The following is a 16059-nucleotide window of genomic DNA, read 5'->3' as shown; positions in this document are numbered from 1 at the left end:
TTGACCCTGTACAGAAGCCTCTTCTGGTGCTTCCAGTAGATTAATAGAAGAGTGAGTCAGAAAGACTCCTGTACAAATACAGAACCTGCACAGAAACTTCTTCTGGCTCCTAATGTGAAGTGAAGCAATATAGCTCTTTCTTGGAGGAGGGGCCACTGTTTCACACAGCATCTTGAAAGGTGCTTCACATGAACCTTTATCATCACAAAATACCATTTTGAAGCTCTGAACAAACCTAATATTTGCCAAACAGAAGCCTAAGCAGTCCCTTCTCAGAGATGAACCACTTACAATATTTTTGTGTAACAGCTTATGAGCAGATATGTAGCAATACCTCTTCTGTTTCCTTTCCACTAGCAACTCTTTATAAGAAAGATGCTTTGATATTGCTTCTTCACTTTCCCCTATTATCTCCTTGCTGAGCAAGCTCCCCTTCACTCTGTAACTTAGTGTATGTCAAGACTTCATTGGGTTTCACTTAGGAGTCTCTTGGGCTCAGATCTAGAATACAGGTAGTCCTCATCTAGTGACCACAGTTGGGACAGACAACTCGGTCATTAAATGAAGTAGTCGCTAAGAGAAACCACGACTGTGCTTATGATCTTCCTTCAGCTTTCCTTTGGTTTACAGACCTGCGAAGGACATAAATACGAGGATTGGTTGTAAAGTTGCTTTTCCTCACCATCGTAATTACAAACAGTCACTAAACGAGGCAGTTGCTAAACAAGGACTACCTGTATGCAGGAGGTACCTCTGAGCAGATCTCAAGAACATTTCCTTCACTGGAACAAAAGTCCATGCAAAAAGGAAAAAAAAAACATATTGGCAAACCCAACATAAGATCGGCTGAACTTTATAACCAGGTTATTGAATGAAATGAGATTGTAACTGTTTAACCCTGTAGTACAGGGTTTGTAACTCAGGACTTATGCAGAAAATCAGGCTGGCTATTTGGAATGCAATATATTATTTACTTCTCAAAAGATATACACAGGATCACGTAAGCAATTACCATTCCTTTCTCTTCCCTTAGATTCTTTTTATTATTACAGCTTGTCATTTCATTTAGTGGACAACTTTAGCTGATAAAAGAAATAGTCTTGGTGAAATTACTTCTGAGTAATTTCACATGAGAGAATGGATATAAGCTGGTTTTACTAATGATGCTACATGGTTCTTTGAGTGGATCTGAAATTAAACTTGGACATAGATGTTGTATCTTTATAAACTGCCCATGTTCAATGCAATGCAATGCCCTCGATCAATCACTGATAGTTGCATAGATGACAGTTGATAGTCTTCTTCCCTATTTAAATTATTCAGATGTTTGTGGATTTCTACTGCCTTTCTAATAATTCTGGGAATTATCTGTTATATTGTACCACAGTATTGACATTCTCCGAATCTATTTTTCTAATTTTCCCTTTGTGACTAGTTTTCAGCCAAGACTGACTCTCCTAATATTGCTTTCATGTTTTTTAAGTCTGCATTTTGTGGCACATTTAGTTTGTCCAATGTAGCTGTCCACAAACTGTTCCCAAACATTTATCAGTATAAAATAATTTTTATACATTTATTTTGTGGTTTCATTCTGTATTCATGAGAACTTGCTTTTTCCAAAGATTTGGGGGAGACCAGAAGAAATGAAAAACATGTTATAATTACAGTACTGTCCTCCAGTAGTCTTCCCTTTCTTGAGAATTATCTAAGATTGACCATGACTAGGTCAGAAATGGAATATATAAGAGATAAGAAGAAGATAGAGGAGTTCTAGAAGAAGAAGAAGAAGAAGAAGAAGAAGAAGAAGAAGAAGAAGAAGAAGAAGAAGAAGAAGAAGAAGAAGAAGAAGAAGAAGAAGAAGAAGAAGAAGAAGAAGAAGAAGAAGAAGAAGAAGAAGAAGAAGAAGAAGAAGAAGAAGAAGAAGAAGAAGAAGAAGAAGAGGAAAGAATTTAGTACATACCACTGTGGATGGCTTGTCCCGGTGAGTGTCTACAGCTTCAACATTCAGAGAAATCATTTCTAATTTACAGCCTTCATAAAATTGAAAATGTAAGGAACTTTATAATTAGGCATCATTATCGGAGCTAAAGTGTTATAATATCATCAGAGAAATGAAAAGCAATGTACATCAAGGAAAAAACCTGAAATACTTGAGTTCCATACTGAAGAGGGACTATGCCAAAGTAGGCAAGAGTTAGACATGGAAGACATAGATCTCACTGTAATTTTCTAATTAGTTTTTCCCCCACAAAATCACATTTAATTGAGCTTATCTTTGATTTATTTTATCATTTTTCATAAGGAAGAGTATTGAGATTTACAGTGGGAAACTGAGGTGGGGCTTAAAGCCACACATGTACTGAAACATACAGTAACATAACTGCACTGTTAATTATCTTTTATTAATTCAAGAAATAGAGGATACCCAATCTAATGAAACAAGTAATAAGCTAAATAGGTATTTGCATTACTGCTTCTCTCTCCCATGTTCCCACATAAATAAATAAATACTTACCATAAGCAACTGGTGTGAGCTTAAAGATGTTATGAAGAGGACATCTTAAATATGGCAATTCATCTAAGAGAAAGCAATAAAAGTTAAATAGATATGCTGGAAACGGCAATCTAAAATACACAGTATATTTCATGACATTCTCCATGCTGCTTTGATTCAGTGGGAAATTAATACATGTTAAGGAACAAACCTGCAGGCTCTGAAGAGTGACACACAGAGAACCTTAGAATTAGAACCGAGGTATAGAATACAGGCAATACAACTCACATATATTATATTCTCACATAATTTGAGTATTCTAAATATTCTGCTGTGCAGAAATTTAACAAATTCAACATGGAACTCAACCTAGTCACCATAAACTTGTTATATAATTTTGATTCTCTAATATTATATAAGGAAAGTTTCCTTCAAGTCAAGCTCAACTCATAGTACCTTCATGGACAAATTCAGATAGATTGCTGGTGACAATATGGAAGTGGTTTGCCATTGCCTTCTTTGGGATTATTTTTAAATTTCCTGGTGTCACCTACAGCCCTGGTATTTTCTAGAGGTCTCATACTGAAGCACTGATCAGGCCTGATCTGGACAACATTGGCCAGGAGGTACTACCTCTTAAGATGTTATATTGTAGTACATGGATCTTCTACATGGTAGCACAGTTTTCCTCAACTGGACATCCTCCAGATGCATGGGCATCCGTGTGTCTGTGTGTGTGTGTGTGTGTGTGTCAGTCAAAATTTACAAGAGGCATTGCATCATGATCACAGCTCTGACGTTGTCAATTATGCATGCGATATTGATGCACATTCAAAAGGGGCTGGGCTTTAGATAATGATGCCACACCTACCATCATGCAAATTTTGACACGCACACCTCACCCACAGAAGCCACCTAGCATGATAGCTAAGAATTCTGGAAATGTTAATCCAACATATCTAGACGATACCAGACTGGGGAAAATGAATGTAGCAAGCATATTAACACAATAATACTGAGTAATAGTTGAAGAACATAGCCAGAGAGAGAATAGAAATTAAAAACAAAACAAAATTGTAATAAATCCTGTCAAATAATTTCACCCTTGCTTTTACTGCACTTTTATTATATAATCACACCCTCACCTCCACGTATAAACATTACTGGCTCCAATATCAGAAAATGCCACTGAATGCACATAGGTATGTTTTGAAATGAGCCCATAATGTCAATAACTTTGGGGAGGATAGTCATATCTACTCTGGGAAATAATCAACAATAAGAAACTGAATCTATTCTTAGCAATTATGGCAGTCTGAAAAACTCTGGAGAATAAGAGGGAGAGTATGTGTGAATGTGAAGGCTGAGTTTCATCTGGACTAAAACAGGCTAGAAAGGGGAATCTCCCTTCCTTGTACACTGCAGTTCTGAATTAAACCCATTCTCATGGCTGCTATCAATATTGTTACTTATTAAACTGATGTAGTTACTAATTATGTATTTATGATCATATGTAGTTTGATTCTAAATTGTTTCCTATTAAGGGTGAGAAACCTCTTAGTACTTGAAGGCCATATAAAGTTTGGTTTTGCTAGATGAAGGCAATATAGAAGTGGTGGTTGGGGCTGTGATGTGAAAGTAGGTGGGGCCATGATAAAAAAGGAAGCAGGTCAGAAAATATAACATTAAAAACTCAGCATCTGAAGGGGAAAAAAAAAAAGCTCCCTCAAAGAGTTACTATTTGAGAAGCACCAAAGAAAAGAACTACAGGCTGAACTTTTATGGCAAGCCATGATGATCAGCTTCAGTGATGTGGATTGGAGGTCTAAAACCCAGAGAAGGCACTGTGTGAGCTACATTTGGACTGCTCCTAGATAATCACTGCCTTATTTTCCATAAACTGTAAAAAGAAAAAAAAATCACCTGCACTTTTATCAAGAAAATAGGCCAGTAGGCATCTCATAACTGCCTGGTGAGAAATAACTAGGACATTCTCTTGACGTTCCAGTTCCATAATTACAGGTTCCAAGCGCTGGACCAAGTCTTGATAAGACTAAAAAACAAGAAAAATGTTAATCAGGAAAAAGAAAGTTGTCCAACAAATGTGGTTTTCAAGAATCCAAATATTTTTCTAACCTAGCTGACTATTATATCAGTTATATCAATTATTATATCAATAGAAGAGAATTGATTATATTAGCTACTATATTATATCCTGGGTCTTCCTTAGAAAATTTAACATGGCTTATATGAATTATTATGATTTGGGGGAGGGGGCAAGATTTTTAAATCAAAAACTTCCTTATTCTTTATTAGCATCACTGTAACTCCCAGAAATCTGTCATTGTGTATAATTTGAGGTAGGTCAGAAGGCTCTGATAACATTTCAAATTTCAAAATGTAACAATGTATTAAAAGTTAAGACTTTGAGGATAAGAATAAGAATTTCTGGAAGGAATCATGTGAGACCAAGACTTGCTATGTTTCTGCCCCAGAATGATAAAGCTTGTTTATTATGCCATTCCCCAGCCAGTTCAATGAGAGTTCTTTATTATAGTTCTTTTTTTATTATATTTAAGGATTATTGCTGTAAGGCATTGAATACCCTTCAAAATCTATAAAATGAAAGTGGTAATATTTAGTTTAATATAGCAATGATAAAAAAAAAGGCACTTCTCCTCCAGGATAGCGGTAAAGGTATTTCTCTTGATCTCGAAGTGCAAACTCTTCTGGATATTTTCTCTGAATCTCTTCATATGTCATTTCTTCACATACTCCCTAGAAAATTAGGAACTGAACTCAATTGAACTTAATTGAACTTAAACAGTTTTGTCTTTTTAAAGACTTAAGTTTCTCAAAACATGACAGCAGATATATTATACCAACTATTATTTCAGAACAAAGAGAGGCTTTACAACACTGTAAAGTACAGTATTGGTAAACAATGCTTAGTGACTGCAGCCATAACTGTCCTATTGAATTGGGATTTATTTTTGAATTTAAATTATGAATTAAAATTATATATGAAATTGTATGCAGATTATCATTATGGCAACCACATCACCACTATCCTGAGACCAGCGTTTAACTTTTCTGCCATTCTACTCACTGCATCGATTTCATTCAGTATCTTCCACTGCTCATACGGCACTCCCAGGGCTTCTGCTGTTTGGATTGTTCTTTTCAACTGGCTAGTCCAAACTTTCAGATCCATAATTTCTTGCTCTTTGATAAATCTCTTCAGTGCTTGAGCGAACTAGAAAACAATGCAGTATGATTAAGATTTCCCTTTCCATATTATGAAGTTGAGGACAACCACCTAGCTTTGGCACTGCTTATATTATCAGGGAAAATTGCTAAGGTGGCATTGGGAATAGAAATTTGGAAGCTGTAGATGATATTGGTCCCTCAGATAGCAAAACCTCTCCCCAAGTAATACACGGCTAAAATGTTATAATCACAAGGTTCAATACAGAATTTGGCATCTTTCTTGTATTGTACCCAATGGTTATATCCCTTTTTTGTTTCCAATTGCTCTGCTACAATCCCATCAATAATAGAAAGTTTTTTGATCCAAAAGAAGTTTCAATCAGTATACTATTCTGAAAGATTCTCCAAGGCCTCATACAATGGATTCTCTCTCTACAATGGACTGTATCAGGGCATAAAATAAACTTTCCATCAAGGAAAAGTAATTTGACTGCAATTCATTATCTAAAAAAACATATCAGAAAGTGGGTTATACAGACAGTTACATTTAATAATCTTTCTATTGTAAATGGTTCCATCCAACTTGCAGAGTTTCTGTGATAACTATGTATTCTGATTTACTAAAAAGTAGTGTAACATTTAGAATATTAGTCAGGGACCAAGGATTGGATTACTTTGAGTAATCATAATCTTTTAGGATAAAATGTCTAGGGATGACATTATATCACAGAGGAAATTTGAGATATAAATGCTTACCAAATCTTTTAACTTTTAAAAATTTTATTCATTTTATTTAAAATAAATTTTTATCTTGGGATAAAAATATTTTTAGTAATGTAAGGTGATGACATCTGCAGGTATTCTCAGAACACTATTTAGTACAGTAAACTGAACTATTCTTCCAGCAAGAATTAGTAAAGTATATTTAGAATCTAATGCCTATTGTTTTGACTACATATTTCTGCTTTTCAGCTGAACTGAAAATAAATGTGGGCAGAAAAATCTAAGTCTTAATTTAGCTGAAGTATGCAAATTCATGTAGCACCTGTCTGTAATTCCTTAAAGCAATGTGAGTGCAGGAAAACATGAGTTACGTTTAAGGAGTGGTTGACAACTAGAATGTGTGTGCTCTGAAGACCTTTTTGCCTTGAATCTGACACACAGTACAACCCTACAAAACATGCAGACTTCCCATGAATTAGATGATACCTGCTTTCCATGTTTTGACAGGCCCGAATCTCCACCTATCTTTCTAACAAGGTTGCATTCACTTTCTCCATGTCTACAGAGATAGATTGTGCGTGGCTGAATATGAATATTCATGAGATAATAGACAATTTTACTTTGGATGTAGTCCTGGACCCGGTTGACAAGAAAGCGCTGCCCAACATTGATAACTTTAATGAAAGAAAGGTCTCTGGAATTAAGAAAATACCATAAATTATTAGGCATCAAATCATGACACAATTATTCAGTGTATGTTTGTGTAACTAATGGAGAGTGCACCAAAAAAAAAAAAAAAAGGTGAAAGACTGATGTGTAGAACAGCTGAACTTGGTTATTTTAATATGAGAACCAGTTTCTAATTATATATTAATCCTGGGCAATACTTAGGATTCAGTCTCCAAAAGATGTTTCAGAGGTGCTGGAGGATGAATATAGCACTTGCCCACAGCACTGGAATTGCACAACAGCTGCAGAACGTAGTCGTGTGATCCTAGGAAAAGATGTTGCTGCTACTACACTTGCATTTCTCCTCCACTAGTCCAAAGCATCTTCTGGAGATCAAATCTGAAATGCAGATACACACACACACACACAACTCCAATGCAATATTTGTGAATCAGAAGTGGCCAGGTTCAGCTATAGTAGAAGGATATCTGGAAAGCAGAGTTAGAAAGTTAAAAGCTTATTTCTATGAAGTCGTGAGAAAGGGAAAAAAAGTTCACTATAATTTAGCACGTTTTCTCAGACATATTAGGATAGATCTAACTATTGAGATACTTTTAAAAGTATTCTAAATACTAAAAACATTTAATGTTTTTAAAAATATTTCTAAATATTGCCAAAAAGTAGAACTGATTCTTGGACCAGTCCCAAACCAAAACAGGATGTTATAAAACTTGATTGTTGTATTAGCGATTCTTTCTGTTCTTAATCATTAAGAAACAGTGGTTCTGGTAACTTGAACTTCCTCTTCCCTTGCATGCATAAAATCTCTGAACTCTCCGCTATTTGCTCCATTTTTTATAATATCCTTCCAGAAATCATGATATCCTCCCATCTGCAATTCTACTCCATTTTGATTCCAAACACATGCAGTAACTGTGATTCAAAGATGTGCCAATGGAATGAGGCGTGGTAGAAAGTGACTTTTCTTTCCCTGGCAACCTCACTGAGCAGTCTCTCCTGAAGTTTGGGGTACTCTTTTGGGGTGGATTAAGGCACAGGGAGTTTAGAACAAAAAAACCTAGGTGGAATATTCTGATTCCAGAATGATCTTCCATTTGAATTTCATCAGGTTATCTACCTTATTTTCCCCTACCACAGCCCAACCCCATTCAGGAAGAGGCTTTTCAGGGAGGCTCTTCAATAAGTCACCTCTGCCTGGTCTTCTGCTGGGATGTCCTGGATCCAAGACTATGATCAAGAATTCCCATGATTCCTTTGCTGTGCATCTTACTTGTCATAATCAGCTGGATCAAGAGGCTGATAGGTGACTTTATAACATTCTATTCTCTTCAGAAAATCATCCATCACATTCTCTCGGTTTCTTTCTGGGTAATCTGGACTGGAGACTTTAACTTCCTGAGGCAACCAAAAGATATTTTTTGAAAGATAAACTCTGTATCTATACAGAAACTTTATGCACATACAGAAATAAACAGTGGCGATAATAAGCTTTGTAATAAACAAATATTTTTAATAAAATATGTCTTCTAACAAGAAACAAATAACAGATAGTTTTGATAATTTTGGAACAGAAACACAGGGTTGATTTAAAAAAAAAAAATCGCACTGATTCCAATACATAGATATCCCTTCCAAGATTAATAACCAGCTTCCAAATGTTGATATAACCAGATATCTTTTTCTCAGATTCTGATCCCTGAATAAATTTTCTTAAGAGATTTTTTTATCTTATAATCTATTTATCTTATAAATACATCTAATGAATATAGTTTCAGAAGTAGTTGCACCTAATACTTGGAAAAGCACTATCTGCTTTAATATTTATGTAGGCTACATAATAATTTATGTAGCCTACAATCTAGTACATCCGATAGATGGATCATTATCCTGAAATAGAGAGAGCTATATAGTTTTGGCTGCAATAGGAAAAGAACAGTCAGAGGGAAATAAAATCAGGAGGTCTAGATAATGAAATCATGTCCATTATTGGTTGCTGGGTTTGACACAGACACTTTTCCATTGGTAAATTGTTTAACTCTTATAGTGAGGCAAGAAATCCTAGCCTGTTTAATTCTTGGGAATAGTGCAAAACCTTCTAAGAAAATTTAAGAAAAGTAATTAATAAGCAATCCTTATAACTTCTCAGGCAAGCATCACCTACCCACTATGTAAAATACACAAATCAGGCAACTCTAGAAGCCCTCATGTTTCTGGAATTGGTATAATCAAATTAGGATATATGATGGTTATATAATCTGATATCAGAGCTCATATCCCCTTTAAAAAACTATAATTTGTCAAGAGATTATGGCATACCTCCCATCCCTGTGCCCATTCCTAGGCCAGTGCATGCTTAGGTCACCTTGTGGGTAAACTACTGCAATGGGCTCTACATAAGGCAGCACTTGAAGACCACTCAGAAGCTGCATCTGGTCCAGAATACAGCAGCATGAGCAGTTATGGGTACTTCTCAGTATGTCTATATAACAGCTCTGCTACATGGTTACTATGAGCTTCTGGGTGCAGTTCAAGGTGCTGGTTATCACCTATCAAGCCCTTCATGGCGAACGGCCTGACTATCTAAGGACCACCTCTCTTTCATCATTTCTGCACTCCCCATTAGATCCAACAGAGCAGTTATCTGATGGGACCTAGGATGCACACCATCGCTACTGTAACACCTGCCCTTTGGAATACCAATCCTCACGGAAGTTGGATGGCCCCAACTCTACAAGCCTTTATATGATCTCTGAAAACCTGTTTTTTTCCCCAAGCTCTGAGACAGGTCAGGGTGTGTCCATTTGATATACAGTGTCTGTTTCAGTTAGGGTATATGTCCCCCCCACCCCACCGCATTCTGTTTACTTTTATGATACTTTTTGTTTTGTTTTTAGGCACTGCATCTGTTTTAATCTGTATGCCACCTAGAGCCAGTGTTGAGTTGGGCAGCCTTATAAATCTATATTACTGTATAAACAAATAAACAAGCACTAAGGACTCTAGCACTGAATTTCTAATACGCTGCAGCCATTTTAGGGCAATATACCCTCAGCTAAACAAAATTCTTCAAGGGACAAAGTCTTGTGCAGAGTGGGACATTGCTGAGCAAGTCGAATCCTCCTTGCTCAGTTCAAGCATCTACCAGCCGTAGCCCATCTTCCTAATTTGAGCTCTCTGTGGTGTTGTGCATAATGTGTTCTTCCTATTTTGAAAACATAATTGCTGACTGGTTTGACATGGACCTGTTCTAACTCTGGCTACAGAACCTAAGCTTAGAAATGCTCCACAGATGCTAACTCTTTCCTCAGCAGGAATGACTGAGCAAAACAAAGCCAGAGGATATAAAATACTAACCAATATATTGGCAGCAATGACTTCTGGATCATCACAGACCGACTCCACAAAAAAAACCTACAAAAGAAAAAAAAAGGAGATTTATTTTGTAAAGTACAAAAACTCTGGAGCCAGGATAAGCAACTTGTTTTTTCTTGTCAAGAACTACATTTGTGCAGAAGTCACTTGTTCATGGCTGCATTGCATACCAATGATGAGGGAGGCCGAAGAGCCCCAAATAGGTGGTGTCACTATGTTCTATCTTTATGGTACTATCTTCTCTCTCTCTTATTTCTCTATCATCCTCTTTTCCCTCTCTTCCACCTTGCAGGCTGCAAGAAAAGGGACAGATTATATGAACTGGTTGCTTGCAATGGGTTTTTGAAACTGAGCCAAAGACCACTTTTGCCTACAGGTTGAGGATCCCCACCTCTGCTGTAACACAATGTAATCAAATGGATCTTCCTAAAATGTGATATAAACCCAAGCAACTATTAGATCCCAAAATACATCATTTCATTATCTGCATATTTGAATAATAATAAACCATTAACTAGAAAAAATCCACAGCAAGATGTTTGGAATGTGTTTACAAAAATTCCTGTATGATCAATTCAGGGTTGTTTGTTGACTCATAGGCACAGCATAACATGTATTTTGGAAAAGACTAGTCAGTTTTCTGCTGGAACTTGCCTTAGCTACCTCTTCAGTTATGACTATATGCTGGACTTAAAGTCAGCTTAGTGGAGAGAATGGAGATGAAGATAAGGTTTACTTATTTATATTGTAGGAGTACTAAAGTTTGTCTGTTCAATTTCACAAATCCACAAATGGGCATGTGAGATTGCCTGTGGTGACAATACCTTTTCATGTGGCAAATCCCAATACAAAGCAAAAGACAAATAGTCATTTGTCTCTGACTTTGTACTGGGGCAAAGTTGCAACAAAATAATCACCTTAAAAGAATTTTCTTTGGCAAAAGTTAAAATCATATCCCGTCTTTCTCGTGTTGTGTTGGTTGCATCAAAGACCTGAACAAAAAGCAGAAAAGAGAGATGGATCATGTTAAACAGCAAGGCCTAGCATGGAATCAAGTCAGTTAAACAATTCAGTAGAATAAATAAGTTTTTGCCTAGTGCATAAAACAGGATAGGAGGTATGCCTACAAGGAGAAAGAATTCCATAATTAAGCCTGGCTTCAGCATCTGGCATACCTGGGCAATTCTAGGTCCCACTATCCCAGCAAACCCGTTGCTGATGCCAGGCCAATGCCTCTTCTAAAATATTAGGCTTAATGCTCTGAGCATCTCATCTGGGCCCTTCAGATGTTGCTGAATTATATATCAACCAGCATGGTCAAACTTTAGGGTGCTGGGAGTTGTAATTTAACAGCATCTGGAAGGCCACAATTTTCCCATCCTTGCAGCATTGTGTCCCAGTGATTTGGTGTGCACCTACAGCAATCTGGCCAGACTCTTCCATGAGATAAACTTTCACATCTTCAAGGGCCACCAAGGCACATTGTCTGCAAAAAATGAAGGAAGGAAGAAAGAAAGAGAGAGAGAGAGAGAGAGAGAGAGAAAGAAAGAAAGAAAGATTGTAATGAAATGAGAACTCAAACCATCCAAAGTAATCATTCAGTTTTATAGCTGTAATTTTATAGTGATAATCTTGCTCATGCACAACTCTTTTGAAGTTAAGATTCTAGTGAGCCTGACACAAACAGTGCCAATGGAATTTCTAAACTGTCTAATTCACAATGTAGAGACCATTCAAGATTTTCCACTTGGAAATACATGAAAAACCTTAATTTAACAAAAAAGAAAAGAATTTATGCCACCTAGTGGAGGAAACAGGCAATAAGTAATCTAAAAAAAATAAAGTATATAAATTATGAAAAAAATCCCAAATTAACTTGTGCTTAATATTGCTCCATAAAAATGAACAAGCAAAAAAAAAAAAAAGTTGACAGATAGATTAACCAAAATGTCATAAGCATATCTGCAAGTTTTTAAATTCTTCACAATCTATCAGGACTAGATACTATGTTTAGGTCTTCAGCAGCAGCAGCTTCTTTGCCTTTTATACCAAGTGATGGATGAATACTGATGAAGTCTTGTAGGCATTTTGGTTGCTTCTAATAAAGGTATTAAAGAGAGCCAGTTTGGTGTAGTGATTAGGCACCAGGCTAGAAACTGGGAGATTCTAGTCCTGCCTTAGGCACAAAGACCAGTTGGATGACCTTGGGCCAGTCACTATCTCTCAGCCCTAGGAAGGAGGCAATGGCAAAATCTTGCCAAGAAAACTGCAGGGACTTGTCCAGGCAGTTGCCAGGAGTCAACACTGACTCAAAGGCATGTGCGCATGCATACACATGCGCGCGCACACACACACACACACAAAATTGGAATGTATACCAATAGCTTGTTTCCTTACAAATAACTAAATGCCCTATTGATAATGGAATAGCTGCTAAACAGAAACATGATGTCTTTTGGTAATGAATTCTTATGGGAAATAACAGATTTTTATACAAAGAACGTTTTCAACCAACTTCTGGAATTCCTCATTTCCTTTCTATTAATATGCTTTGATTTGCCCTTTTGTCCATTGGAATATTGGTTTGAATAGACTGCTCATTAGATAATTATTAGTTTCCCAACATGTCAATGTCCAACACTTTTCTTCAGAATGTTGAATTGAAATAATTGAATTGTGCAAAACTTACCATTAATGTATACTGTATATGCCAAAGATCTTGATGTCATTCAGTTTCCAACAGCAAGAGAGAAAAATCTTTTTCCTTTTTAATTTATTGATGAAGAAGACTCTAAAAGTTATAATGCTATGGAGCTCAAACTATTAACCTCCCTGTATAAAAGTACTGAGCAATTATAATCATCCAATAGAAGAGATAGACCTGGTTTACAGCCAGTTATTATGTTTTCAGAAGTGAGTTAACATTTTGGTTGGACTTAAAGGTTTTCTGTAGGTGAGGATGTACAATTTATGGTAATACCAGAATATATTAATAACACAAAAATAAAAGTTTGGATGGTGGAACATATTGAGCTCATATGGCAAATGAGAAGAAAAGATGCCGCATTCTTCCAGGAGAGATTGAGACTACTAATTTTCCTTTATGGAATGAAAATTAAAGAGTTGACTAATTAAATTAGGTCCTACTGCTGAGAACTCTCATGAAAGGTGAACTATTCTTAATTCTGAATTCTTGAAAGAGACAATTGTTAAACTTTGTTATAGGCTCCCCAATGTGGCACCCTTGGGGATCAACACACCCATCAACAACTCCCTTCACAATCACCAAGATCCATGCCCAACTTTATTTTATTTTAAACTAGACAACCCTATGACCTGTTGGCTCATCCTTTGAGAGAAAGGCAGTAAAGTCTGATGTGACCAGAATGAACAATAAATTTTAGGCTGACCATATTTTTTTTTACCCCAATGCTGGATGGTTCTGTAATCATCTAAGAGTATATATCATAAATAGAAAAATAATTGCAGCGGCAAACAAACTTCAATAATAAGCCAATGTTTACTTACCTAACCAGATAAACAGAATAACCACGGGTGGGCAAAAAAGCAGTGGGAGCAAGAGCGACTTCCGACTTCCTGCCGGCTTCCCCATTAACTTTGCTTGTAGGAAGCTGGCAGGGAGCGTCAGAAATGCCCTGTGACCACAGGGAAGCTGCTATGGCCACAACTTTGCAAATAAAACTGGTGTAAACATCATGGAAATTTCAATTCCACAGGAGTAATGGCTCCCAGACTTTTTACACATTCTTTAAGTTAATGGATTTTAGGTATCTTGATTCAAAAGTTGTTGTGGTATAATGTACTGTTTGGGCTAACTTGAGGGGACAAACAGACAAACACATAAATACCATGAGAGTTTTAGTATTGCATTGATATTCTTTTGATTAAAATAATAATAAATGGAAAGCTAGGACGCTGTGGAACAAAATATTAGTCTCCAGCATCATTCTGGCTTCTAAGTATGCCTCTGAGTCCATATGGACTCCAGAGGAATTTTTAGAAGTTAAAAATAGGGGGCAGCAACAGCCCAGTGCTTTCCTTGGAAGAATGCCTATCAGTACCCCTCCAAAAATAAAGAAAATAAGCTGACATTGTAGAGCAATTCAAAGAAGGCCACAATGGGTGCTGGAAAGTAACTTCATTAGATTGCTTTCAGGGAAATGGATGTTTTGCGAGTGCCCTGCCTCTCCATTTTCCCATAAGATGTTCTCAAAACTCCAAATTATACCTGCCAGCCCCAAAAGGTTGGAGATCCTATCCTCTGTGTCACTAACCTCAGAATGGCCATCTTAAGCAAACAATTGCACAGAGTGATTTCATTGTCACAGCTGAGCTAGGTTTACCACTGTCTCCAAAGAATTAAAGATAAATCAAGATTTCTTCACAAAACAAACAATAATCATTCCCCAATACAACAAACACAGTCTGTGGCATACCTGACAACCATCTCAGCATAATAGACAACAAAAGTGGACTATAATCCATGAAAGCATGTGCTGTCATTGATATATTAACTTAATTTGCTACAAGATCATTGTTTTTCTGCAGGAAGCCACAACAGCTACCTCTCTAGAAATACATACACTCATCGTTTCTGGCCTGAACTGATTAGGAGATATGGAGTTATGGCAGTGGTTTGGATCAGGTTTAGTGATCCCGTTTGGCTTGGAGACCAAAAGAAATCACAGAAACCTTTCCATTGTGGCCTTCCCTATTAGCACACACTCCATCTACTTCTCTCATTGCTGGATGCTTTCTAACACACCCAAGTTTCTGCTGGCCTGCGCTGTAATTAGATATAGTGTAACGATACTGTAATGCTTGCAGATGTCTACATCTAAAAGTATCCAGCAAGCACAGCTCTTTTAAGTATCTGAAAGGCCTGGGGAAAAATGTTCATTAGAACTCCTCCCATCCTACTTTCTTCTTGCTGAAATATAAGTCAATGTAAATTTTTTTCTCCATTCTTTTTGTCTGTTTTGAAATCAACAACAGAAACTGAAATAATTCTTGTCATTGTATCTCAAGCGATTAGTAGTTCTGCCATAAATCAAAAATATTGATCCACTGAAATACTTCAAATATTAAATGCTATTTCAGATGCATCCCCCCTCCCCCTTTGAAGAAGGTCCTGATAGCAACAAATCCTCTTCATCTCTGAACCATGTGGCGAAAGGACTTTCTCACAGCTAAATCTAGGAGGAACATTAAAATGAAGAATGCCTTTGTGACTTTATCTGTATTACTATCACCTTGTTGATGTATGGCTGCTTGTTAATTTGAAGAACTGCTACCAAAACATGCAAGATCCAGGTTTTCCTGAGGTTTAATTAATTTAATTTAATTTAATTAGTTTAATTTAATTAATTAATCCAGAGGTTCTCAGCCTTTGCAATACCACAATCCTCTAAATTGATAAATGAATTCATGATCACCCTCATGAATAAAAGTAAATAATAAAGAATGCTACTGAGATTGGTAGATGGTTTGTTTATAGCATTTTTATATCAGCTGGACTTTCAGCAGTTTATAAAATGCTCCATAGTCCA

General features: G+C 36.6%; 1 protein-coding gene across 13 annotated transcripts in view; it reads right to left on the bottom strand.

The window, feature by feature from the left end:
* Window positions 1-16059, bottom strand: part of PFKFB2 (6-phosphofructo-2-kinase/fructose-2,6-biphosphatase 2) — a 43149-nt gene that overhangs the window by 16786 nt on the left and 10304 nt on the right. For 8 of the 13 annotated variants that reach the window (XM_025168688.2, XM_007431445.4, XM_015888646.3 and 5 more), the window contains exons 5-14: window positions 11909-11975; window positions 11407-11481; window positions 10472-10528; window positions 8388-8512; window positions 6914-7121; window positions 5604-5750; window positions 5168-5272; window positions 4418-4547; window positions 2516-2578; window positions 1961-2031 (exon numbers count right to left, since the gene is read on the bottom strand). In XM_025168688.2, the coding sequence (XP_025024456.1) occupies window positions 1961-2031; window positions 2516-2578; window positions 4418-4547; window positions 5168-5272; window positions 5604-5750; window positions 6914-7121; window positions 8388-8512; window positions 10472-10528; window positions 11407-11481; window positions 11909-11975 (1048 nt within the window). Of the gene's footprint in view, window positions 1-734; window positions 783-1960; window positions 2032-2515; window positions 2579-4417; window positions 4548-5167; window positions 5273-5603; window positions 5751-6913; window positions 7122-8387; window positions 8513-10471; window positions 10529-11406; window positions 11482-11908; window positions 11976-16059 lie in introns of all 13 variants that reach the window. The other 5 variants (XM_088154322.1, XM_088154321.1, XM_025168696.2 and 2 more) reach the window with 2 other exon arrangements.

Source organism: Python bivittatus, unplaced genomic scaffold (assembly GCF_059951505.1).
Source record: "Python bivittatus isolate LINGU-HERP-01145 unplaced genomic scaffold, Pbiv_v1 ctg000700_np1212, whole genome shotgun sequence".
NCBI classification, from domain to species: Eukaryota; Metazoa; Chordata; class Lepidosauria; order Squamata; family Pythonidae; genus Python; species Python bivittatus.
Note: the sequence above shows the minus strand (reverse complement) of the source record. Positions and strands in the feature narration are given on the sequence as shown.